Source organism: Mobula birostris, chromosome 9 (genome assembly GCF_030028105.1).
Source record: "Mobula birostris isolate sMobBir1 chromosome 9, sMobBir1.hap1, whole genome shotgun sequence".
Classification (NCBI taxonomy): Eukaryota; Metazoa; Chordata; class Chondrichthyes; order Myliobatiformes; family Myliobatidae; genus Mobula; species Mobula birostris.
This window is the reverse complement of record NC_092378.1, coordinates 5037297-5064197: the sequence shown is the minus strand read 5'-3', so window position 1 is coordinate 5064197 and position 26901 is coordinate 5037297. Positions and strand designations below refer to the sequence as shown.

The window sequence follows — 26901 nt, the reverse complement described above, 5'->3', positions numbered from 1 at the left end:
GAGCAGTGGATATGCTATGTCAATGCAGGAACTGCAGTGACCCTTGCGGGCTGCCCCCAGCACATCCTTGGACCGCGTTGGTTGTTGATGCAACCAATGCATTTCACTGTTTGTTCAATGCTTCAATGTATGTGTAACAGTTAAAAATAATCTTTACCTGTGCTCATCCAGGTAGTGAGGCTGCCAAGTTGGATAGATTTACTACATCTGTATCTGGGTTGAGCAGGGTCTCTGATGGAAGCTGGTTGGACACAATTAGGTGACATGGGCGATAGGAGTGAGAGTGCTTGAACAGAAGATCCTGAAGATGCTTGACTGGGTGGATGTAAAGTGGAGAATTTAGAAGTATGGACCAATGCTTTAAGGGTTGCCCATTTAAGACCAAGGTGAGGCAAAAATTCAGATTCAGTTTCCTCTATTTATCACCTGTACATTGAAACGTCGTCATGGAAACGGTTGATCACGGCTGAGTTACTCTCAACACCATTCTCCTGCCTTTTCCCCACTATCTTTCACACCCTCATTAATCAAGAACCTATCAACATCTGCTTTAAATATAACCAATGACTTGCCCTCCACAGCTGTCTGTAGCAATGGATTCCACAGATTCACCACCCTCTAGCTAAAGAATTACCTTCTCATCTCTGTTCTAAAGGGACTTTGTATTCTGAAGCTCTGCCCTCTGGTCCTAGATTCTCCCACTGTTGGAAACATGTCCACTCTATAAAGGCCTTTCAATATTGAAAGGCAGTGATTGTGGATGATCAGCCATGATCACAGTGAATGGTGGTGCTGGCTCGAAGGGCCAAATGGCCTACTCCTGCACCTATTGTCAATTGTATTCGATGGGTTTCAATGATACATCCCCCATCCCTGCTATTCTTCTAAATCCAGTGTATAAAGGCCCAAAGCCATCAAACACTCCTTATATGTTAACCCTTTCATTCCAGTATAATTCTCCTGAACTTTCCCAGAACCCTCTCCAAGGCCAGCACATCCTTGCTTAGACAAGGGGTGGAAAACTGCTCAATGTGATCTTTCCATTGTCTTATGAAGCCCCAGCTTTAGATCTTTATATTCTAGCCCTCCTAAAATGAATACTAATGGGGTGTCACTGTAGTGTAGCAGATATTACAATACTATTAGAGCTTGGGGTGTTGGAATTCAGAGTTCAGTTTCAGGGCTATCTGAAAGGAGTTTGTAAGTTCTCCCCAAGAATACAAAATCAGAATCAGACTCAGGTTTATTATCACCGGCATGTGACGTGAAATTTGTTAACTTATCAGCAGCAGTTCAATGCAATACATAATAAATAAGAAAGAAAAAATAATAAATATAATAATAATCAATAAACAACTAAATTTCATAATTATGTATATTGAATAGATTAAAAAACATGCAAAAACAGAAATACTGTACTTTAAAAAATGTGAGGTAGTGTCGAAAGATTCAATGTCCATTTAGGAATCGAATGGCAGAGGGGAAGAAGCTGTTCCTGAATCGCTGAGTGTGTGCCTTCAGGCTTCTGTATCTCCTACCTGATGGTAACAGTGAGAAAAGGGCATGCCCTGGGTACTGGAGGTCCTTAATAATGGATGCTGCCTTTCTGAGACACCGCTCCCTAAAGACGTCCTGGGTACTTTGTAGGCTAATACTCAAGCTGGAGCTGACTAGAACCTTCTGCAGCTTCTTTCGGTCCTGTGCAGTAGCCCCTCCGTACCAGACAGTGATGCAGCCTGTCAGAATGCTCTCTATTGTAAAACTATAGAAGTTTTTGAGTGTATTTGTTGACATGCCAAATCTCTTCAAACTCCTAATTAAAGTATAGCCACTGTCTTGCCTTCTTCATAACTACATCGATATGTTGGGACCAGGTTAGATCCTCAGAGATCTTGACACACAGGAACTTGAAGCTGCTCACTCTCTCCACTTCTGATCCCTCTATGAGGATTGGTATGTGTTCCTTCGTCTTACCCTTCCTGAAGTCCACAATCAGCTCTTTCGTCTTACTGACGTTGAGTGCCAGGTTGTTGCTGTGGCACCATTCCACTGGTTGGCATATCTCACTCCTGTATGCCCTCTCGTCACCACCTGACATTCTACCAACATGGGTTTTCCCTGGGTGCTTTGGTTTCTGCCCACATTCCAAAGACATACCAGTTAGTAGGTTAATTAACTGTCCATTGTAGATTGTCCTGTGATTAGGCTAGGGTTAAATAAGTGGGTTGTTGGGCGGGTGGTGTGGCTCGTTGGGCTGGAAGGGCTGGATTTGCTGTTTCTCTAAATAAATAAACTCAATAAATCTATCACTCAGGGACCACTCAGTGGTTAACTGACCCACACACCTTGGGGAAACTGTAGGAAGGGGGAAACCAATGCATGGAGAACATGTAAACTCTGGACAGATAGCACCCAAGATCAGAATTGAACCTGGTCTCCGGTACTGAGGAGCACTGGCTCTACCCACCATGCCATGTGCTGCCCACTACTCTAAGGTGGCATAAACAAACGCTTCATACCATGTTAAAAGTTTCTTCCCTCAGTTAATCTGATCAACCCTTTATTTAGCCCCCTCGCTCTCCCCTCTATTATCTCAGTCACTGTACTATACCGTAAATGCTTTAAACCACATTGTATAATGCTGCTTACACTGTTTCACCCATGGACTGTTTGCCCCACTCCCATAGGGAGGAGTTAGGTAACATCTACTCCAGGACCACCAGACTCAAAATCTATTACTTCCATCAAGAAGTAAGGCTGACCAACATTATCACTACTTTATTATTTCCTGTACAGCCTGGCATCACTTTATGGACATACAATCAATTTATGTATATAAGCTAATTTATGTATTTATATTTTCTGTGTGTTTTTATTATTATTGTTGTGTTCTTTATCTAATTGTTTTTTGTGCTGCATCAGATCCAGAGTAACAATTCTCCCTGCACTTGAGTATGGGAAATGACATTAAATAATCTTGAATTTTGAATTGCAAATACATGCTGCTATTCATGTATTCAGACCACAGAACAGGACATCACAGGAACAGGCCCTTCGGCCCACAGTGTTGTGCCTAACCAATTAAATTAGCAATCAAATAGCCAACTAACTCTCCTGCTACAATGTCCATATCCTTCTGTTTCCATCACATTCATGTGCTTATCTAAACATTTCTTAAACATCCCAAATGAATGCACATTTTAGTCTAAATTTGTACTTTAAGCTCTAACTTTAGTTTTTAGGTAATATTTATTTTTATGATTGTTGTACGCTGTTGTTTTTTGCTGCAAGTCACACCCTGACTATCACACCACAGCAAATTCGGAATATAGGTATAGGTATAAGGAGAATAAAGTTGATCCTTGATTTGGAGTTTGAGATTATTTGGTATGTCACCAAAGACTCTAGCAAATTTCTACAGATGTGGGGAGCATTCTAACTGGTTACATCACCATCTGGTATGGTGGGGCCTCTGCACAGGATCGGATAAAGCTGCAGAGAGTTGTAAACTTGGCCAGCTCCATCGTGGGCACTAGTCATCCTAACATCCAGGACATCTTCAAAACGCGATGCCTCAAAAAGGCAGCGTCCATCATTAAGGACCCCCATCACCCAGGACATGCCCTCTCCTCATTGCTACCATCATGGAGGAGGTACAGGTGCCTGAAGACACACACTCAACAATTCAGGAACAATATCTTCCCGTTTGCCTTCAGTTTTCTGAACAATGAATTTATGAATATTACCTCAGTATTATTTTACTTCTCTTTTTGCACTACTTGTTTAATTTAATTTTATATATACATCAAGTCAAGTCGTTTATTGTCATTTAGCTGTATACATATATACTGTCAAACGAGACAACGTTTCTCCAAACCAGGGTGTAAAGCACTGTAGTATATTAAGGCATCCGTTAGTCTTGCGAGACCATGGATCTGCGCCTGGAAAGTCTTCAGGGTGCAGGCCTGAGCAAGGTGTATGGAAGACCAGCAGTTGCCCATGCTGCAAGTCTCCCCTCTCACGACACCGATGTTGTCCAAGGGAAGGGCATTAGGACCCATACAGCTTGGCCCCAGTGTCGTCGCAGAGCACTGTGTGATTAAGTGCCTTGCTTAAGGACACAACATGCTGCCTTGGCTGGGGCTCGAACTCACGACCTTCAGGTCGCTAGTCGAATGCCTTAACCATTTGGCCATGTGCCCACTCTGTAGTATATATAACACACATTACACAAGATAACGTATGAAAGTAAGGATGAAATCTTCAGATGAAACACACATAAATAAACAAAGTAAAGTGCATAAAGTAAATATTGCAGGGTACAGAACAAAGTAACCGGTGTCAGTTTGGATGCGACGTGGCAGGGAGTTCAGAAGCCTAATGACCTGACGGAAGAAACGGTTTCCCATCCTCACTGTTCTTGTCTTTATACATCAGAGTCTCCTGTCTGAGGGTAGAAAGTCAAAGAGGATGCTGGGTGGATGGGTGGGATCCTTGATAATACTAAGGGCCCTGTGCACGAGGCGCTCCTGATAAATGTCCCCGATGGATGGTAGGGAGACCCCATGATCCTCTCAGCTGTTCTCACAGCCATTTGTAGAGACTTCTGGTCCGATGCTTGACTGCTCCCATACCAGATGGAGAGGCAACTTCTCAGGACCCTCTCAATGGTGCTCCTGTAAAATTCTGTTTATATATACTTACTGTAATTTATAGTTTCTATTATTATCTGCAGCTTAATGAGAAAAAGACTAAGGAGCTGGTGCTAGACCTGAGGAGAGCTAAGGTACCGGTGACCCCTATTTCCATCCAGGGGGTCAGTGTGGACATGGTGGAGGATTACAAATACCTGGGAAATGAATTGACAATAAACTGGACTGGTCAAAGAACACTGAGCCTGTCTACAAGAAGGGTCAGAGCAGTCTCTATTTCCTGAGGAGACTGAGGTCCTTTAACATCTGCTGGATGATGCTGAGGATGTTCTACGAGTCTGTGGTGGCCAGTGCTATCATGTTTGCTGTTGTGTGCTGGGGCAGCAGGCTGAGGGTGGCAGACACCAACAGAATCAACAAACTCATTCGTAAGGCCAGTGATGTTGTGGGGATGGAACTGGACTTTCTCACGGTGGTGTCTGAAAAGAGGATGCTGTCCAAGTTGCATGCCATCTTGGACAATGTCTCCCATCCACTACATAATGTACTGGGTGGGCACAGGAGTACATTCAGCCAGAGACTCATTCCACTGAGATGCAACACTGAGCGTCATAGGAAGTCATTCCTGCCTGTGGCCATCAAACTTTACAACTCCTCCCTTGGAGGGTCAGACACCCTGAGCCAATAGGCTGGTCCTGGACTTATTTCATAATTTACAGGCATAATGTACATATTACTATTTAACTATTTATGGTTCTATTACTATTTATTATTTATGGTGCAACTGTAATGAAAACCAATTTTCCCCGGGATCAATAAAATATGACTATGACTATGACTAGTACATTGTATTGCTGCCACAAAACAACAAATGTCATGATATGCCAGTGATTTTAAGTTTGATGCTGATGCCCGGTCCCTGCTCTACGTTAACATTGGACTGTTTCTCCTGTACACTAGAGTCAGAGCGAATGTTGTGTTTGAGTAACCATAGGACTGAAGTTCCCGGGAACAGGATGTTCCAATGGGCTTCACATGTCTGCACTTGGCCAGTCTGCATCAGTGAGCTGGAATGTGAGACGTGTTTAATTTGTCGTTTGCAGGCCGGACCACACTACTTCACCTTTGTGAGCAGGATTCGACTGTGGGATCGGGTGCAGACTCACAACCCCGTAAGTAAGACAGGATTTCTGGTCTGTCTGGTATATAAAGTAATAAACCATGTGAGCACAGAGACATAGAACTCCACAGCTCGGAAACAGGCACTTCGGCCCTTCTAGTCCATGCTGAACTATTAATCTGACTAGACCCATTAACCTGCAGCTGGACCGTTGCCTTATATATCCCTTCCACTTATCCAAACTTCTCTTAAATGTTGCAATGGAACCCACATCTGCCACTTCCTCTGGCAGCTCACAAGTATGGAAACATGCCCTTGGGCCCCTCTAGTCCATGCTATCATAAAGCCAGATTAAAACTTACAATCAAAATATGTATATCTTACTTATACTACCTTGAGATTCATTTTACAATATAGAACACACAACACTATAGGACAGTACTGGTCCTTCAGCCCGTAATGTTGTGCCAACTTTTTAACCTACTGTAAGATCAGTCTAACCTTCCACGCCCCCCCCCCCCCCCCACATAACTCTCTATTTTCCTTTCATCCATGTGCCTGTCTCAGAGTTTCTTAGATGTCCCAAACCTATCTGTCTCTATCACCATCCCTGGCCAGGTGTTCCATGCACCCACCACTCCGTGTAAAAAAAAATACCTCTGACATCCCCCTTATCAATCACCTTAACATTATGCCCCTGATATTAGCTACTTAGGCCCTGCAACAAGTCTCTGGCTTCCCAGTCGATCTATGCCTCTTAGCATTTTATACAGCTCTATCAAGTCACCTCTCCTGTTCCTTCATTTCGAAGAGAAAAGGCCAGGCTCACTCAATCTATTCCCACAAGGCATGCTCTCTGATCCAGGCAGCATCCTGGTAAATCATAGTGAGAGTGAAGGAATGGTGATATAGACTATTTCCAAGTCAGGCTGGTGTGTGAGTTGGGTGGCATTTGCAGGGGCAGTGTTCCCCACGCTTTTGCTGGCCTTGGCCTACCAGCTGGTAGAGATGGTGGGTTTGGAAGATGCTGTCTGTCTGTTGAGTTGCTCCAGACGGTACAAGCTGGTGCTACTCTGCCCTGGTGATGGTGTGAGTGAATGGTGCTTTATGGTCTTTCCTTTAAATAAGGTGACAAAGTTCTGTATTCAGTGCTCCAAACGTGGCCTCAGCAAAGCAAATACCCATTGGATTTACCTGGATGCTTTCGGTGACTTTGTGATCTGGTGTCATATATTCTGTGTTTTTACACTTTTTTTTTGCCATTTCCGCGATTTGTTCACAAACAAGAGGAAAACTGCAGATGGTGGAAATCCGAGTAACACACGCAAAATGCTGGAGGAACTCAGTAGGCCTGCTGAAGGGTTTCAGCTTGAAATGTCAACTGTGCTTTTTTCCATAGATGCTGCCTGGCCCGCTGAGTTCCTCCAGCATTTTGTGTGTGTTGTGCAATTTTCTCCCTTTTTCCTGCCCGCTGTGGGCTTGGTGTTTTTCTTTGAACGAGTTGCATGTTTTTTTTGTTTTGTGGCTGGCTGTGGGAGATGAATCTCAGAGTTGTACACTACATACAAACTTTGATAATAAGTGAACTTTGAACCTTTGAAGCTTTAATTTTAACAGATTGAAGGTGGAGGTAATCACCTCTCTCTACCAGCAACACCATCTCCACCTTTTGATCTTGAAAAGTTTTTTATTAAGCTCAGGTTTTTTTGGTGAAACATATTTGGATCCTGAAATCTTAAATATTAGGGATACTGTACATTTATTTGTTGCATGTACATTGAAACATCAAAACATGCAGTGAAATGAGTCATTTGCACAAAACAACTAACACTGTCCGAGACTGTGCTGGGGGCAGCCTGCAAGAGTTGCCATGCTCCCAGCTCCAACCCGTAAGCATGCCCACAACCCGTACATCTTTGGAATGTGGGAGGAAACTGAAGCTCCCAGTGGAAACCCATGGGGTCACAGGGAGAATGTACAAACTCCTTGCAGACAGTGATGGGATTTGAACCTGGGTCGCTGATGCTGTAATATTGTTCTGCTAACTGCTACACTACCGGGCTGCTTCATGGTTTGATTAATTCTGGTGATTTAATGAAAACTCTATGCTTTGAGGGACACTAATGCACCTGAGGAGAAAGTGATCTCATTGGTGGATGGGTCAACAACTGGCAAACACAGGTTTAAGGTTTGGAGTAGAGGATAAAACATCAAATGTAAAACAGTCCAACATAGGAACGGGCCATTCGGCCCACAGTCTGTGCTGAACACGATGTTGAAGTAAGCTAGATTGCTCCTATCTGCACATGACCCCCATCTCTCCAGTCCCTGCATGTTCACGTGGCTGTCTAATAGCCTCTTAAACACCTCTATTGTATCTGCCGCTGCCACCACCCCTGGCACCCATCACTCTCTGAGTAAAAAAACTTGCCCCACTCATCTCCTTTAGACATTTCCTCTCTCATTTTGAATATGTAACCTCTGGTTCTTAATACTTTTACCCTTCTCACCAGCCTCTCTCAGCTTCTGATGCTCTGGAGAAAACGACGCAGGTGTCCAACCCCTTCTTATAGTTCATAACCTCTAATCCGGGCAGCATCCTGGTAAACCTTTTCTGCACCCTCTCCAAAACATTCACCTAAACCTTTTCTTGTTGGTAGAATCACACATGGTTACGAGATAGGGTACAGGTGTGAGATAGATCAGCTTGTTGAGAGGTGTCACAATAACAACTTCACATCCAGCGTCAGCAAGACCAAGGAGATGATCCTGGACTTCATGAAAGAGAAGTCCAGGGTAACGCACCAGCCTTCATTGATGGATCAGCGGTGGAGAGGGTGAGCAGTTTCAAGTTCCTGGGTGTCAACATCGCTGAGGTTCCATCCTGAGCCCAATGTACTGATGCAATCACTAAGAAGGCATACCTACTTTATTAGGAGATTCAAAATGTTACCAAAGACCGTTGCAATCTTCTACAGATGTAGAGTGGAGAGCATTTTGGCCGGTTGCATTACAGCCTGGTATGGAGGCTCCAATGCTGCTATAAGGAGCCGCAGACGGTTGTAGACTCGACCAGTTCCTTCATGAGCACCAGCCTCTCCACCATCTAGGACATCTTAAAGAACAGCATCTACCACTAAGAACTCTCACCATCCGGGATATACCGTCTTCTCGTTACTACCGTCGGGAAGGAGGTACAGGAGGCTGAGACCCCACATGAAATGAGTTAGTAACAGCTCCATCCACTCCGCCATCTGATTTCTGAATGGATCATGAGCTCTACTTCATTATTCCTTTTTCTTGCACTATTTATTATGTAATTTATCGTAATTTTATTTTTTGCACTGTACTGTACTTGAAGCTGAATCATCTGCAGCTCAACATCAGTAAGACAAAGATGGTGATGGAGACTAAGCTTGCACTGCTCCCTGTTACTATTGATGGTGAGGACATGGATGTGGTGAGGACCTACAAGTACTTGGGGGTGCACCTGGATGACAGACGAGTGGAGCACCAACACGGAGGCTGTGTACAAGAAGGGCCAGAGTTGCCTCTACTTCCTAAGGAGACTTTGGAGTATGCAGGCCTCTCCTTCACATGTTCTACCAGTCTGTTGGCGACAGTCCAGTCTTCTATGTGCTGGTGTGCTGGGACAGTGGCATCAACACAGATGATGCCAGCAGGCTCAATAAACTGATTAGAAAGGCTGGCTCAGTTATAGGAGTCAAACTGGACACACTGAAGGCTGTGGTAGAACAAAGGACCCTGTGGAAAATCCTGTCAATTCTGTACAGTGTTTCTCATCCTCTGCATGCCACCTTGGCTGAACAGAGGGCCACTTTTAGTAATAGACTCAGACAACAGCGCTGCTCCAAAGGGCGCTATATGAGGTCATTCTTACCCTCGGCTATCAGGCTCTATAATGAGTCAACCTATACCGGGGAAGTGATGACCCCCTCCTGTTAGACTGTTTGAGGTAACTAGTTTTTTATCTTTCTTACTTCTCTTCTAATATTTGTATATCTGAGCACCTGTAATGCTGCTGTGATACTGTGATTTCCTTTGGGATCAATAAAGTATTCATCTGTCTTTCTATCTCTACTGCTGACGCAATATAACAATTTTCATAACATATACGTCAATGCTCCTCCAAGTGGACCACGATGTTATTGTGGTTTGGAGGTTTGCGTGCCTCAATGACCCGGAGAGCTATGTTGGCTGGAGTCAGGGCCTTATGTTTTGGCGTTTGGTAGGGTCAGTTATGCCAAACAGGTCAAAGGGTAGAGAACGGTCTAAGAGTAGTCCACTGGTCCTTCAGGTTTGGGGGATTAGCTCAGTGCTAACAATCAAGACTGGTCAAACAAAATTGTTATGGAAACCCTTCTGCATCTGAGTGCGATGGTATTCCTGAGTTTCCACCCGGGACTAGCATGACCGACGGGAGTGAGAACTGAGAGGAAGCTACTGACACAATGAAGGAAGCCATGAACACCACCAGAGATGGAGGACCTTCATTACTGCCCTAAATGCCAGCAACATAACGGGCAAAGGAGAGGTAAGTCAATGATAATTAATTTGCAATTCTGATTCTGAGGCAAAACATTTTCCCTGTGAGCAATGATGACCAGAAACTCACTCCGTGGAGGGAATCAAATAAATCAATCAATCCTTTCAACTGCATTGGATAGGAAAGTCAAGGTGAATTTATTATTGAAGTACGTATATGTCACTATATACTTACAAAGTTCTGGAGGAACTCAGCAGGTTGGGTGACATCTATGGAAAGGAATAAACAGTCAATGTTGATGAACAGTCGTGATGAAGGATCTTACCCCGTACGTTGGCTGATTATTCCTCTTCGTAGATGCTGCCTGACCTGCTGAGTACTTCCAAGGGTTATCCTGGATTTCCACTGTCTGCAAAATCTCTGGTCTTTATAAAGTCCACTATAGTACAGAGTGGTCAAACTGGTCATAGTGTAGGTATTACTCAGATAATGATGAGGGCTGTGCCAGTTGGTTCAAGAACCGAATGGTTGAAGGAAAGTATAACATATATAACAATGTACCTGGTGGAGTGGGACTTCAGGCTTCTGTTCCTTCTGCCCATTAGTAGCCGTGAGAAGATGTCACAGCCCAGATGGTGGCGGTCTTTGAAAATAGATGTTGACTTCTTGAGTCAGCACCTCCTGTAGATACTACCAATGGTAGGGAGGGATGTCACAATATGCTACCTTGAGATTCATTTTCTTGCAGGTATTTACTGGAAAACAAATAAATACAATAGAATTTACTTAAAAAATATACATAAAGACTGACAGACAACTAATGTGCAAAAGAAGGCAAGGTAATGAGGAACAAGCTTGGGAATTGGGTAGAATCAATTGTTCTACAGGGAACTAGCATAGATTTGATGGCGTGAATGGCCTCATACTGGGCCAGGATAATCCTGATAAGGGGTCAGTGATGTGAAGCAGTAATGCCATTTTTCTCAGATGATGTCAGAACAACATTTTGCATTTTCATTTAAAGTTTTAAGCATTGTTTTGCTTTAGATTCTTATTAATCAGCATGTTCATTAATTATCCATGCACTAATTATCTTTGTAATTCAGTAATTATCCATTTAGTAATTTTCTGAATAGTAATTATCTGTGCACTAGTTATCCATGTAGTAATGATCCGTAGCATATGGTAATTTATACAGTAATTATCAAAACAATATGATAACTCCCTGTGTAATGCAATAATTATGCATGTAATTGGATGTTTTTCCATGCCATGATTATCTATGAGGCAATGCTGATGTAATACTTTCATTATCTATGTGACAATTAACCATGCATCATTTTTTTCTTGTGACAGTTATCCATATGATCATTTCCTGCCTAATTTCTCTGGTGAAAATTTATGACCTTTACTTCAAGTTTTTATTTTTGATTCACTCTTCTCTCTCTCAAAACTAGAATCAAATTTTGTTGTGATTACTGTTGGCTAAGTGCTCCCTGTGTGATAATTGGCTCAATACACATCAAGTCTTCCGCTGACCTGTTGGCTGAAGAAAATGTTCATCCTAAGACAAACTGAATAGCCTTGAGAGATTTGTGAGGACTATTCTGATCCCACCTGTATCCTCTAGTAGTTTACATTGAATTACCTGGGTACCAATGACTTCAATGTAAATGCTACATCATCTTTGGTTCTTCATATGCAGCCTAGCTGGTACTGTATGCACTAATCCAGTCTTGCACATGTGCAACAGAACCTAGGGCTGCGTACAGCCCTGGCCAGGTCTATGTATTCCCATGCTCAAGCTAATGTGCACCTGAATCCAGGTGTTTCATAGAATCTATAGTGATGTATCCTACCTCACAGAATAAGGCCCTTTGGCCCATCTAGTTTATGCTGACCTGATCTTCTACCTAGTCCCATCAACCTCCACCCAGACCATAGCTCCTCCAAACCCTTCCCATCTATGTACCTGTTCAAACTTCTATTAAATGTCACAACTGAACCTTTATCCACCGCTCGTACAACCCTCTGAGTGAAAAGGTTCCCCATCAGATTTCCCTTTCACCTTAAACCTATAATCTTTAGTTCTAGTCTCACTCCAGCTTCCATGCATTTACCCTATCTATACCCCTCATAATTTTGTATATCTCTATTAAATCTCCCCTCACTCTCCTGCACTCCAGGGAATAAAGTCCGAACTTATTCAACCTTTCCCTATAACTTAGGGCCTCAAGTCCTGACAAAGTCCCTGTAAATATTTTCTGCACTCTTTTGAGCTTTTTGATGTCTTTCCTGTAGGTAGATGACCAGAACTGTACACAATACTCCAAATTTGGCCAATGGATGATTTATACAATGTGAAGTATTACAGTGCTTCATGATACATATCATTTTCATTTTCAAATTTTAACACAAGCATCACTATCCTTGTAGTAGTGTGATTGCTTGAGCCAAGTATGAGACAAGTTTGATTAAAAGTTTGTCTATTGATAGGTTTTCAGATGGCTGTAGAGGCCAATCTGGGCTCCACATCTTCCAAACCTCACAATCCAGGCCCCTTTCCCACTTGCTTATTGCCATTGGATTTAATCTGGGATGTTAGAGTGGACTCTCTTAATGGAGAACGCCTGTATGTGACTTTGCTTAACGTGGGGAGGCTGATTCCTGGGCAGTCACCACACAGTCCTTGACAGATCGGGGTCAGGATCAATGGCCTGGAATGTAAGATGACGGGGGACCCTTCACCGCTGCAGTCTTTCTCTGCCTTCACTGCCGTTGTGATGTCTCATCATCTTCCACCAGCTCCATCATTGAGGTCTTGGTGATCGTCATCTGGAATGCATTCTGTGGTGTCCACTGGTCCTGAATATCCCCGCAGATATCCACAAGAACACCACGTGCTCCTTCTCCAGGGACATCTAGGAACAGATGTGATCCAGGAAGAAAGACAATCTGCTCCGGCAGAACCTTGACTGTCTGCCGCCTAGACAATGAATGACCATCTTGGCCATATTCATACTTTTCCAAAATAGCGCTGCTCTGCTGATACTTGGTTAGTTGGAGAAGTACCAGAAAACTGGAAGGGCTCTAATCTCTGCCTTAATTTTGGAAGAGCTGCCAGGTCAAATCAGGCATTTACAGATCAGAGTCTAATATCAGAGATAGGACAGTGAGAGACTGGCTCTACCTACATTTAGACAGGCAAGGACTGACTAGGGATAGTCAGCATGACTTTGTGTCTGAGAAATCATGTCTCATGAATTTGATTGTTTCTTTGAAGAGGTGACCATGAGGAATGGTGAAGACAGGGCAGTAGATATAAGACTTGAGGACCCGAATTATAGGGAAAGGTTGTATAGGTGAGGACCTTATTCCCTGGAGTGCAGGAGAATGAGGGAAGATTTGATAGAGGTATACAAAATCATGAGAGACACAGATAGGTTGAATGTAAACAGGCTTTTTCCACTGAGGTTGAGTGGAACTAGAATTTGAGATTATAGGTTGAGGGCAGAAGGTGAAATGTTTAAGGGGGGGGGCATGAGGAGGAACTTTTTCACTCAGAATGTAGTGGGAGTGTGGGATGAGCTGCCAGTGGAAGTGGTGGACATGGGTTTGATTTCAACATTTAAGAAAAGTTTGGATAAGTATGTGGATGGGAGGGCTCTGGTCCTGGTGCAGGTCGATGGGATCAGGCAGAATAATAGTTCGGCACAGGCTAAGGGCTTGTTTCTGTGCTGTAGTGCTCTAGATGCTGGGTACATGTTCAGGAACAGTTCAACAATCAGGCTCGTGCACCAGCGTGAGATTCACTCTACACTGAACTGATTCAAGGACTCTACAGCTCATGTTCTCAGTATCATTTATTTATTACTTGTTTAGTGTTTATTTTGCACAGTTCGTATTCCTTTGGTTGTTTGTCCATCTTTGTGTGTAATTATTCATTGATTCCATTGTATTTATTTGTACCTACTGTGAATGCCTGCCAGAAAATGAATGGCAGAGTAGTTTATGGTACACATGCTTGTAAATGCAAATATCTAATCAGCCAATCCTGTGGCAGCAACTCAATGCATAAAAGCATGCAGACATGGTTAAGAGGTTTGGTTGTTGTTCAGACCAAACATTAGAATGGGGAAGAAATGTGATCTAAGTGACGTTGACCATGGAAGGATTGTTGGCGCCAGACAGGGTGGCTTGAGTATCTCAGAAACTGCTGACCTCCTGGGATTTTCATGCACAATGGTTTCTGGAGTTTACAGAGAATGGCGCGAGAAACAAAAAAAAATTATAGGGGTGGCATTTCTGCGGGCAAACACGCTTGTTAATGAGAGAGGTCAGAGGAGAAAGGCCAGACTGGTTCAAAATAATGAGAACGTGACAATAAATAATCACATGTTACAACGGTGGTTGACAGAAAGGCATCTCTGAACATATCGAACCTTGAAGTGGATGGGCTACAGCAGCAGAAGACCATGAACATACACTCAGTGGTCACTTTATTAGGTACAGGAGGTACCTGAGTGTCTCCTGTACCTGTGTGTACATAGTTAGTAAGTCTGAGGATGACACCAAAGTTGGTGGTATAGTGAAGAAGTTTATCTAAGACTACAACAGGGTTCACAACCATTCTTTTTTGCCATGGAGCCTTCCCATTAACTGAGAGGTCCATGGCCCTCAGGTTGGGAACCCCTGGTCTAGACCAACTGGGAAAGTGGGCTAAGAAATGGCAAATGCAATTTAACTTTCAGACAGAGGGTGGTGGGTATTTAGAATGAGCTGCCAGAGGAAGTGGTAGAGGTGGACACAATTATTACATTTAGAAAGATGAATGGGTAGGAAAGGTTTAGGGGGGCATGAGGTAAACACAGGCAAGCTGCACTAGCTCAAGTAGGTTAGAGGGGCTGAAGGTCAGGCGAAAAGCAAGCAGCTGATCCCCACAACCTCCGCGCCGGATGACTGAAGCGTGGGGGCCAAAGAGCAGCCAGAGCTTATGGAGCAGCTCCTTCAATCACTCTGCCTTTGCAGTCCGCTTCCCCGTGTTGTCACCTGAAACTATTTGTCTACTGACTCACCTCTGGCAGATGTACATGCGGACGCCCTTTATGGCTGCATTTAATTCGCCATTGTCCTGTGTGCATTGAATATGAAAAATTGATGACAAATTAGAAGCAGCTGTTTAAATAACGATGTGTTTAAGCATTCTTTTGTTGGATTTAAACACCGAGGAAGCTTTGAAAGAAGAGAGAAAGGAATACATTTTTATTTATTTATTTTAGTGATTTCAGTAGCACCAGTAAAATTGCCTTAATTGCTTATTCATGGTAGACAAGTCGAGGGTACGTAATTGGTGTTGGGGCTAGGCCAGATTGGGTGGAGTGACAGCTCCCGTAACTTCTGTCAAATCTACCAGCACACTTTCCCACTGTCCAAGAACACAATTTCCAAATTAACTGACTTCATAGGCGGCCTATTTAAACTTATTTATTGGTCATCCACAAGGCCCTGATACACCAGCATTTAAGAAAGGATGTGCTGGCATTGGAGAGGACTAAAAAGAGGTTCACGGGAATTATTCAGGGAATGAATGGGTTAAAGTATGAGGAGAGTTTGATGGCTCTGAGCCTGTAATTAGAAAAATGATGGGGGATCTCATTGAAATGTATCGAATAGTGAAAGACTTAGATAGACTGGATGTAGATAGGATAGAGCCATAGTCATAGAAAAGTATAACACTTAAACAGGCTCTTCGGCCCATCTAGTCATGCTGAACCGTTTAAACTGCCTACTCCTGTCAAACTGCACCAGGACCACAGCCCTTCCATCCATGTACCTACCCAAACTTCTCTTAAACATTGAAATCAAGCTCACATGTATCACCCGCGCTGGCAGCTCATTCCACACCCTCACAACCTCTGACTGAAGAAGTTTTCCTTCATGTTCCCCTTAAACATTTCAACTGTCACCCTTAAACTATGACCATTTGTTGCAGTCCCACCCAACCTCAATGGAAAGGCGTGTTTGCATTTATCCTATCTATACCCCTCATAATTTTGTAAACCACTGTCAAATCTCCTCTCAATTGTTTATGTTGCAAGAAATAAAGTCATAACCTATTCAATCTTTCCATGTTTCCTACAAGACAAAGGAAGTCATCCCTCCCTGTGGCCACCAAACTTTACAACTCCTCCCTTGGAGGGTCAGACACCCTGAGCCAATAGGCTGGTCCTGGACTTCTTATTTCCTGGCATAATTTACAGATTACTATTTAATTATTTATGGTGCAACTGTAACGAAAACCAATTTCCCCCGGGATCAATAAAGTATGACTATGACTGTGACTATGTTTCCTATAGTGGGGAATTCTAAGACCAGAGGGCACAGCCTCGGAAAACAAGAATGTCCCTAAAGAACAGAGCTGAGGAGAAATTGCTTCAGACAGAGTGTAATGATTTTGTGGAATTCATGGCCACAGGCAGCTGTGGAGGCCAAGTCATTTGAGGTTGATAGGTTCTTGATTAGTAATGGTGTCAAAGATTACAGAAAGAAGGCGGGAGAATGATGTTGAGAGAGATAATAAATTAGCTATGATGAAATAATGGAGCAGACTCGATGGGCTGAATGGTCTAATGCTGCTCCTATGTCTAATGGTCTTATGGCCTTTATGAACAATATGCTTGACAAGTTTTTCATTGTATCTCTGTACATGTGACAATATTTCATTTCCAATTCCACTTTGAAAGTTAAGCTTCTTTGACTTGTCACCAAACACTCTAATGAACATTTACACATGTACTGTTGAAATTATCTGGACCTGACAGCATCAGGGGATGGTACGATAACTCACACGCACAGGAATCCCGTGATATCTACAGGAGACGCTGCCTCAAGAAGATAACATCCATCATCAAAGATCCCCACCATCCGGGCCATGCCAGCTTCTCACAGATACTAACGGACAAGACATACAGAAGCCCAAAGTCCCACACCACCAGGTTCAAGAACAGCTACTGTACGTCACTTCAACCATTTGGTTCTTCAACCAACTGGCACAATTGTAATCACTACCTCAGTATAGCAACACTCTGACCACTTTGATGTCTTTTCCCTAAAATACACATTTTTGTTCTAATTCTGTTCTTTCTTGTGTATAATTTGTTTTTCTTGTGAATGATGCCTGTCCGTTGCTATGCGTCTGTCATGTTGCTCCAAGTAAGCTTTTCATTGTACTGTGGCGACCCACTTTCTACGCAGGCGAACCGGCTCACAAAATGGCGCGCGCGTCAGCAGAGAGGCCAGCCCCAAAATGGTGCTGGGTCTTCTTCACCAGCAAGGGGAGAAAGCCCGCGCGCGGGAAGAGACTTTTGTAACACACCTCTGACGTCATTTCCGCCCGGAGAGGGTGGGAACGGAACTGAGTAAAAGCCAGTGCCGCGAAGTTTGAATAAACTAGTCTCGAGTGCAACTTACAAACTGCGTGTTGTTATTTCTAGTTCTGCGTGTAGCACTTTGCTACATTGGTGACCCCAACGGTCCAAACGGGATTTGGACCAAAGATGATCGACTCTTCATCTGTTCACACAGTTTCGCTAAAACTGCCAACTTTCTGGATGCTGTGATCACGTGTGTGGTTTGACCAAGTAGAAGACCAGTTCCAGACTCGGCAGATATCTTCTCATTGCACGCGTTACTATTAAGTGGTGAGCTCCCTTGACCAGGAGACAGCTGCACGGGTTGGGGATTTCATACAGTCACCCCCCGAAGAAGGCAAATATGCAGCATTCAAAGCGCTGCTCTTAGAGACCTTTGGCCTCTCACGGCATGAGCGAGTTGCCCGCTTGCTGCACCTGGACTGTTTGGGAGACAGGCCGCCGTCAGCATTAATGAACGAGATGCTGGCCCTGGCTGAAGGACACAAGCCCTTCCTCATCTTTGAGCAGGCGTTCCTAGAACAACTGCCCGAGGACATACATCTGCTGCTGGCCGACGCAGATTTCAGTGACCCCTGGAAGGTGGCGGTCCGGGCAGACGTACTGTGGAAAGCCAAGAGGGAGAGCGGGGCGTCCGTTGGACAGATTACCAAACCACACGCCCAACAGCAGGCCTGACCCGGCCTAGCAATGGAGCACACACAACCCAGAGGCAGGAGTGAGGAGGCCAATGAACAGTGGTGTTTCTACCACCAGCAGTGGGGCACAGAAGCCCGCCGTTGTCGCTCGCCCTGCAAGTTCCCGGAAAACGCCAGGGCCAGCTGCTGCTAATGGCTACAGCGGCTGGCCACTAGGACAGCCTCTTGTACGTCTGGGACACACAGTCGGGATGCCGCTTCTTGGTCGACACTGGAGCAGAAATCAGCGTCTTACCCCCGACAGGGTATGACGCCCACAACAGGGTGCTGGGACCCACCCTGAGGGCCGCAAACGGCAGCACGATTCGGACCTACGGCACCTGCACAGTGCAGCTACAGTTCGGCGCCAGCCGGGTCACGTGGGACTTCACACTGGCCGCCGTGGCCCAACCACTCCTGGGGGCGGACTTCTTGCGAGCTCACAGCCTGCTGGTCGACTTGCAAGGGAAAAGACTGGTCCATGCCAAGACTTTCCAGACATTCTCCCTGGGTGAAGCCAAGTTGCCAGCCCCGCACCTGGACTCTATCACGCTGTCTGACAATGAATTCACCAGAATCCTGGTGGACTTTCCATCGGTTCTGGCACCGCAGTTCACGGCAGCCATGCCCAGACACGGAGTACAGCACCATATTCCGACCCAGGGACCACCCCTCCATGCCCGTGCATGAAGGCTTCCCCCGGACAAGCTTCGCCTGGCGAAGGAGGAGTTCAAGAGGATGGAGGAATTGGGGATCGTACGGCGGTCCGACAGCCCATGGGCCTCCCCCTTGCACATGGTGCCCAAAGCAGCCGGGGGCTGGAGACCATGCGGTGACTACCGTAGACTGAACGAGGCTACAACTCCAGACCGGTACCCCATGCCGCACATACAGGACTTCGCAGCAAACCTGTACAGGGCAAGCATGTTTTCCAAAGTAGACCTCGTCCGGGGATACCATCAAATCCTGGAACACCGTGAAGACATCCCCAAAACAGCACTCATCACCCCGTTCGGCCTGTCCGAATTCCTCCAAATGCCGTTCAGCCTGAAGAATGCCGCACAGACGTTCCAGCGACTAATGGACGTGGTGGGACACGACCTGGAATTTGCGTTCATCTATTTGGACGACATCCTCATAGCCAGCAGTAGTCGTCAGGAAGATCTGTCCCACCTCCGCCAGCTCTACTCCCGCCTGAGTGATTTCGGCCTCACGATCAACCCGGCCAAATGTCAGTTTGGACTCAACACCATCGACTTCCTGGGCCACAGGATTACCAAAGACGGGGCAACACCTCTGCTCGCCAAGGTAGACGCGATCCGCCACTTCGCCTGGCCCAACACAGTCAAAGGCCTGCAGGAGTTTGTTGGTATGGTGAACTTCTACCACCGCTTCCTCCCCTCAGCAGCCCGTATCATGTGCCCTTTGTTCACCCTGATGTCAGGTAAAGGCAAGGACATTACTTGGGATGAAGAGGCCGCGGCTGCTTTCGTTAAAGCCAAGGAAGCCTTGGCAGACGTCGCGATGCTGGTGCACCCCAGAATGGACGTTCCAACCGCCCTCACAGTGGACGCATCCAACACAGCAGTCGGTGGGGTGCTGGAGCAACTCATCGAGGGGTGCTGGCAACCCCTGGCGTTCTTCAGCAGGCACCTACGGCCACCTGAACTCAAGTACAGTGCCTTCAACCGGGAGCTGTTGGCACTATATCTGGCAATCCGGCATTTCAGGTACTTCTTAGAAGGCAGACCGTTCACCACGTTCACGGACCACAAACCGTTGACTTTCACGTTCACGAAGGTGTCCGATCCCTGGTCGGCCCGCCAGCAGCGACATCTGTCCTACATCTCCGAGTACACGACGGACATCCAGCATGTCTTGGGAAAGGACAATGTCATGGTGGATGCACTCTCCAGACCAGCTATCCAGGCCCTGTCCCGGGGGTGGACCATGCAGCACTGGTGGAGGCACAGCAGGCAGACGATGAGGTGCCCAGCTACAGGACCACAGTCTCGGGTTTGCAACTGCAAGACTTCCTCGTAGGTCCAGGTGAGAGGACCCTCCTGCGTGACGTGTCTACCGGCCAACCTCGCCCCATCGTCCCGGCAGGCTGGCGGCGGCGAGTTTTCGACTCCATACATGGCTTGACGCACCCATCTATCAGGACAACCGTCCGGATGGTCTCCAGCACGGACTTCGCAAACAGGTCAGCGAATGGGCCAAAACGTGCATGCAGTGCCAAATAGCCAAGGTGCAGCGGCACACCAAAGCCCCGCCACAGCAGTTCGAACCCACCTGCCGGAGGTTCGACCACATTCATGTGGATATCGTGGGGCCCCTGCCAGTGTCGCGAGGAGCGCGGTACCTCCTAACTATGATAGACTGGTTCACGGGATGGCCAGAGGCGGTCCCGCTCACCGACACCACCGCTGATTCCTGCGCCCAAGCGCTGATTGCAACCTGGGTAGCATGCTTCAGGATACCGGCCCACATTACCTCCGACAGAGGCGCCCAGTTCACCTCCAGCCTGTGGTCGGCTGTGGCCAGCCTGTTGGGAACACAGCTACACCACACAACTGCCTACCACCCACAGTCAAACAGACTAGTGGAACGCTTCCACCGTCACTTGAAGTCGGCTCTCATTGCCCACCTGAAAGGGCCTAACTGGGTGGACGAGCTTCCCTGGGTCCTGCTTGGAATCCGCACGCGCCCAAAGAGGATCTGCACACCTCATCGGCCGAGCTGGTGTACGGCACACCCCCGGTCATCCCAGGAGAGTTCATACTAGCCCCAAGGGAGCAAGAGGAAGAACCCGCAGCAGTCCTGGACAGACTATGCGAAAGGCTCAGCAACCTGGCCCTCGTACCGACTTCACAGCACAGACAGAGCCCGACCTGCGTACCCAAAGACCTGCAGAACTACAAGTTTGTATTCGTACGAAGGTGCGGACACCGGGCACCGCTACAGCAGCCGTACGAGGGGCCGCTTAAGGTGATCAGGAACAACAGGTCCATGGGGGGAGAGAGGAGGTTTTCACGGTGGACTGACTCAAACTGGCCCATGTGGAGTTGGCGCAGCCGGTCCAGGCTCAGGCACCGCGGCGCAGGTGCAGACCACCCAAACAGGGGCTGATCCAGACTGTGGACATTGTGGAGTGTATTGCCGGTTCTGGGGGTGGGGTTATGTGGCGACCCACTTTCTACACAAGCGAACCGGCTCACAAAATGGCGCGCACGCGTCGGCAGAGAGGGCAGCCCCAAAATGGCGCTGGGCCACCTTCGTCACCAGCAAGGGGAGAAAGCCCATGCGCGGGAAGGGACTTTTGTAATACACCTCTGACGTCATTTCCGCACGGAGAGGGCGGGAACGGAACTGCGTTAAAAGTCAGTGCCATGAAGTTTGAATAAACTAGTCTCGAGTGCAACTTACCGTCTGCGTGTCGTTATTTCTAGCTCTGTGTGTAGCACACTGCTGCAGCACTATTGCTTACGTAGTCAGAAGGCAGCGAAAGTGTGGAACGAGCTGCCAGTGGAAGTGATGGATTCTGGTGCGATTTCAGCATTTAAGAGAAATTTGGAAAGGTACATAGATGTGAGTGGTATGGAGGGCTCTGGACCGGGTACAGGTCGATGGAACTGGGCCGATTAATAGTTCGGTATGGAGCGGATAGGCTGAAATTGCCTGCTTCTATGCTGTAGTGTTGTATAACTCTGTGAGTCTATGTACTTGTGCACATGACAATGAACTGAATTTGAAGTTCGGCAGTGAGCCCATCTTCGGTGTAAGGAGATTTCAGTGCAGTTCCGTTTAAGTAACCAGTCCCTTATCTTGTAACCATTCATAGAGTTACAGAGTCATTGAGTCAAACAAGATAGAAACAGGCCCATCACATCCAAAGTCAGTCGATTCAATTCAATTCAATATAAAATGTATTACTGAAGTAGTTATGTTACAGTACCACAACTTCAGATTACTTACAGGAAAATAAAGAAATACAATAACATTTATGGAAAACTGTACATGAACAACTAAAATGCAAAACAAGACAAATTGTACAAGTCAAAAATACAAATCATACTGAGAACATGAGTTGTAGGGTCCTTGGAAGTGAGTTCATGGGTTGTGGAATCAGCTCAGTGTTGAGGCGAGTGAAGTTATCCGTGCTGGTTCAGGAGCCTAATGGTTGTAGGGTAATAACAGTTCCTAAACCTGGTGGTGTGAGTCCTCAGGCTCTGTATCTTCATCCTGATAGCACAGAGGAGAGCATAGCGTGGATGGTGGAGGATGGACGCTGTTTTCTTGTGGCAGCATTCCTTGTAAATTTGTCAATGGTGGGGAGGGCTTTGCCAGTGGTGGACTGGGCTGTGTCTGCCACTTTAAGTAAGAGCTTTTTTATTCTTGAGAATTGGTGTTTCCATACCAGCCTGTAATGCAACCAGTCAGGATACTCTCCACTATATCCCTCTAGGAGATTGTCATAGTTTTTGGTGACATGCCAAATCTATACAAACATCTAAGAAAGTAGAGATGCTGTCATGCCTTCTACGTGTTGGTCCTAGGACAGATCCTCTGATATGATAGTCCCAAGGAACTTCAAGTTACTGAGCTCCTCCACCACGAGCATTCATTTTTATTAGCCCGTACTCACCCATACGTAGGGAGTTCAGGAGCTCATCGAGACACTTAAATGCAGTCACTGCTTCCACCATTTTCTCAGGGAGTGCACTTCCGTGGTTACCTCCCGTCGATATTAATCTCGGTAAACAATGCTGATTGTTTCCAAAAACTGGAGAGGTATCGGCTGCTCAAAGGGTTAAATGTGCTTGTGGCTTGCCGAAGTCAAAGACAAAATCGCATTGTGCTACTGAGCACAAATCCCTTATTAGATCACTCTGAGTTCATTGTTCCCGTCCCACGCAATCAGAGAGCAAACCCTGAGCCAGCATTGAGCAAGAACGTTTGAGTTTTATGGCAGTGTGCTCCTTTTACACTAATTGGATTGAAATAGTTTCCAATTGACTTTCAGATTAAGACTTCTTGCTGCCTGCAGCACAGTTTCAATAAGCTGCCACAATTCCTTGATTTGTAGCACAGCAACGCTGACTTCCCTGTCAACCTCTTTGGTAGGACCTGGAAGCATTGCACAATTGTTAGGGAATGGTTGGGATTGAGTGCTGCTGCAAATGGTAAAAACATCGCTGTGGCTGAGTGAGGTGTCGTGTGGAAAACTATGCTTAATTTTTTGAGTGGCTTGAAATGTACCAGCGAAAACTGGGAGCAATCAATGCTCATTGTTTCCAAAGCAGGAGTGATTGTGGGAAGATTGGGAGATTGTGAGCATCCTTACAATATTGTGTTCTGTTCTGGTTGTCTCATCATCGGAAGAATGTGGAAGATTTAGAGGGGGTGCAGAGGAGATTTAGCAGAATGCTGCCTGCATTAGAGGGTATGAGCTCTAAGGAGAGGTTGGACAGACTTGGGTCCTTCTCTCTGGAGTGTCAGAAGCTGAGGAGAGACCTGATAACAGTCTCTATCTATGGCAGGGTGGAGATACGTCTCTACCAAAGGAGGTGTAAGCTGCTCCTTCCCTCCGCTAGCCTGCAGGTCACCCTTGGACAAGGTATAGCACCTGGTTAGCCACCTTCCTGCCCCCTCACCCCAGATCAGGGTCACATGAGGCCATGGGAGCAAGTGGTGTATGGTCATATGAGCAGCTGGTGCAGATCACAAGTCCTGGTTATGGGACCACTGATGCCAGGCAGACAATCTCTGAAGAGTACTGATAATGGCTGGGGTCACCCTTCTTGTAAAGACACTGCCCAGAAGAAAGAACAGGCAAACCACTTTCTGTAGAAAAATTTGCCAAGAACAATCATGGTCATGGAAAGACCATGATCATCTTCATCATACGACATAGCACATAATGAATGAGCAAGATAGGATAAATGGTCTGATCTTTTTCCAAGGGTAGGAATGTTAAGTACCAGAGGTCATGTATTTAACGTGAGAGAGGAAGTATGTAAGAGAGATGATTGGGGCAAGTTTTTACACAGACAGTGGTGGGTGCCTTGAATGATCTGCCAGGGGTGGTAGTAGAGGCGGATACAACAGAGGTGTTTAAGAGGCTGTTAGACACGTGAATATGCAGGAAGTGGAGGGATAGGGGTCATGTGCAGATAGAAGAAATTTAGTTTAATTCAACATCATGTTCAGCACAGGCATTATGGGCCGAATAGCCAGTTCCTGTGTTGGACTGCTTTACGTTCAATGTTCTATCATCTTCAAACTGGTGTTCCCCAGTTGTTGACCCATCTATCAATGAGATCACTTCCTCCTCGGGAGCACGAAGGTCCATCAAAGCATAGCGTTTTCATTAAATCAACAGAATTAACCAAACCATGCATCGGCGATCGGGGTTCAATTCCTACCGTTGTCTGCAAGGAGTTTGTACGTTCTCCCTGTGACCACGTGGGTTTCCTCTGTTTGCTTTGCTTTCCTCCCACAGCCCAACGATGTACGGGTTATGAGCATGCTGTGTTGGGGCACTTGCATGCTGGCTTTAGCACACCCTTGGGCTGTGTTTGTCATTAACGCAAATGACGTATTTCTCTGCACGTCAGAGGTATTGAGCTGGGGCCGCGATTGTTTTCTCAGATAGATACGGAAAACCTGTGGCACCATTCTGGAGAAGAGTGGTGTGCATCCATTTTGGAAGAGATAAAAGACTGCAGAAACTGCTGATGGGAGTTAGTGTGAGTGTAGGAAAAACTGGGTAGATGAGGAGGAACAAGAAAGTGAGGGTGGAGTGAAATATACTGAAAGCTAGAGAATTCACTGATCACGCCATTGGCTGTGGGTTACCCAAGGGGAATATGATATGCTGTTCCTGGGAAAGGAGATGGGAATATGGGGAGGGTAGAATAAAATGGGATTAGTGTAGGGGTGATTTAAATGGGTATTTGATAGTCAGTATGGACTTGATGGGCCAAAGGGCCTGTATCTGTGCTGTACGACACAACCTTCCACACTGTTGCTGCCTGTGTTGTTCTGCTGAGCATTGTGGGCATGCTATGTTGGCACTGGTACATGTGGCAACACTTCCGGGCTGCCCTCAGCACAACCTTAGGTTGTGTGGTTATTAATGCAAATATTAATAATCAATATATTTCACTGTATCTTTTTGATGTTTATGTGATAGGTATATCTGCATCTGAATAGGACTTACACTTCAGTACAGAGGGATCACAAAGAGTTTGGGCAGGTGCTGACTTTTGGATAAGGTGTTGGAGTTCTGAAGGAGTACAGTTCTTTGGTACAGGGATGATGGTGGCTGATTTGAAGCATGTGGGGACAGCAACCTGGATGAGTGATGTGTTGTAGATGTTTGTGATGATGTCAGTGAGCTGGTGTGCTCACACCCTGGGAAGTTGTCTGGCCTGGCTTAGTGGAGGGTTGAATCTTTGCAGAGCCATTCTCATGTCTGCTGTTGTTACAGAGGGTGGTTGCTCACCCGGAGGGTGGGGGCACGGTGTTAGTTTTCATGGCCTACATTATGTTCATGCCTTGAAGCAAGCATAAAGGTTGTTTAGAGCATCAGGGAGGGAGGTGTCACTGGTACAGTCAACACTCTTTTCCCTTGTGTAGTCAGCGATGCCCTCGATGCCCAGCCACGTATGCTGAGGATCATTATCAGACAGGTGCTCCTGAATTATTTTGTGCATAGGTTGTCTCTGCCCTCTTGATGCCGAAGAGAAGGTTTCTCCTGGCCCCTCTAAGGGCTGTACTGTTACTGGACTTGAAGGAAGCAACCTGGGCTTTTAGTAGGAAGTGCTCCTTTGCGTTCAGCCAGGGCTTGAGGTTTGGCTGTGACATGACCATTCTTGAGGTACCATCATTGTCTACACACTTACTGATGTAGCCAATGACAGATGAGGCATATTTCTTGAGGCCTATGTCTTCTCCATTTGTGCTGGCCTCCTTGAACATCTGGCAGTTAGTCTGTCCATAGATTTCGCTTCATTTAGCCATACAGTGATGGTCCTCTTGACTGGTTTCTCCATTTTCAGTAGTGGTTGGTATGCTGGAGTTAACATTACGGAGATGTGGTCAGAGAGGACAAGATGGGGGCGTGGGATGGCTTTGTAAGTACTGTGTCTGTTTGTATAAACATAGTCTAGTCTGTTTGTTCACCGAGTGGCTATGGTGACTTGTTGGTGGAATTTGGGCAAAATGTCCTGCAGGTTAAAATGATTGAAGTCTCCCGCAATTATGAAGAGACTGTCCGGATGCTTGTTCTGTAGAGAGCTGGTGATATTGTAAAGCTCTCCCAGTGTTGGTATTCGCACTGGGGGAGGGCAGGGGCTATAAACAGTAGTGATGAACACAACGATAAACTCCCTGAGCAGGTAACGTAGCCGTCACTTAATTGCAAGAAGTCCAATTTCCACAGAACGGTGACTGCTCTAACTACAGATGGGTTTATGCACCAATCTTATTTGCAAAACATTTTATCCAG

At 46.0% G+C, this 26901-nt stretch overlaps 1 protein-coding gene across 12 annotated transcripts in view; it reads left to right on the top strand.

Moving 5' to 3' along the window:
• The window catches only part of LOC140202500 (uncharacterized), a 182925-nt gene that overhangs the window by 9536 nt on the left and 146488 nt on the right, over positions 1-26901 (top strand). For 11 of the 12 annotated variants that reach the window (XR_011887109.1, XM_072267417.1, XM_072267414.1 and 8 more), the window contains one exon: positions 5756-5824. The exons of the other annotated variant lie outside the window; for it this stretch is intronic. Coding sequence is in view for 9 of the 11 variants with exons in the window: in XM_072267417.1 (XP_072123518.1) it covers positions 5756-5824 (69 nt within the window). In the remaining 2 variants the exon portion in view is untranslated. The remainder of the gene's footprint in view (positions 1-5755; positions 5825-26901) is intronic. 12 annotated transcript variants of the gene reach the window in all.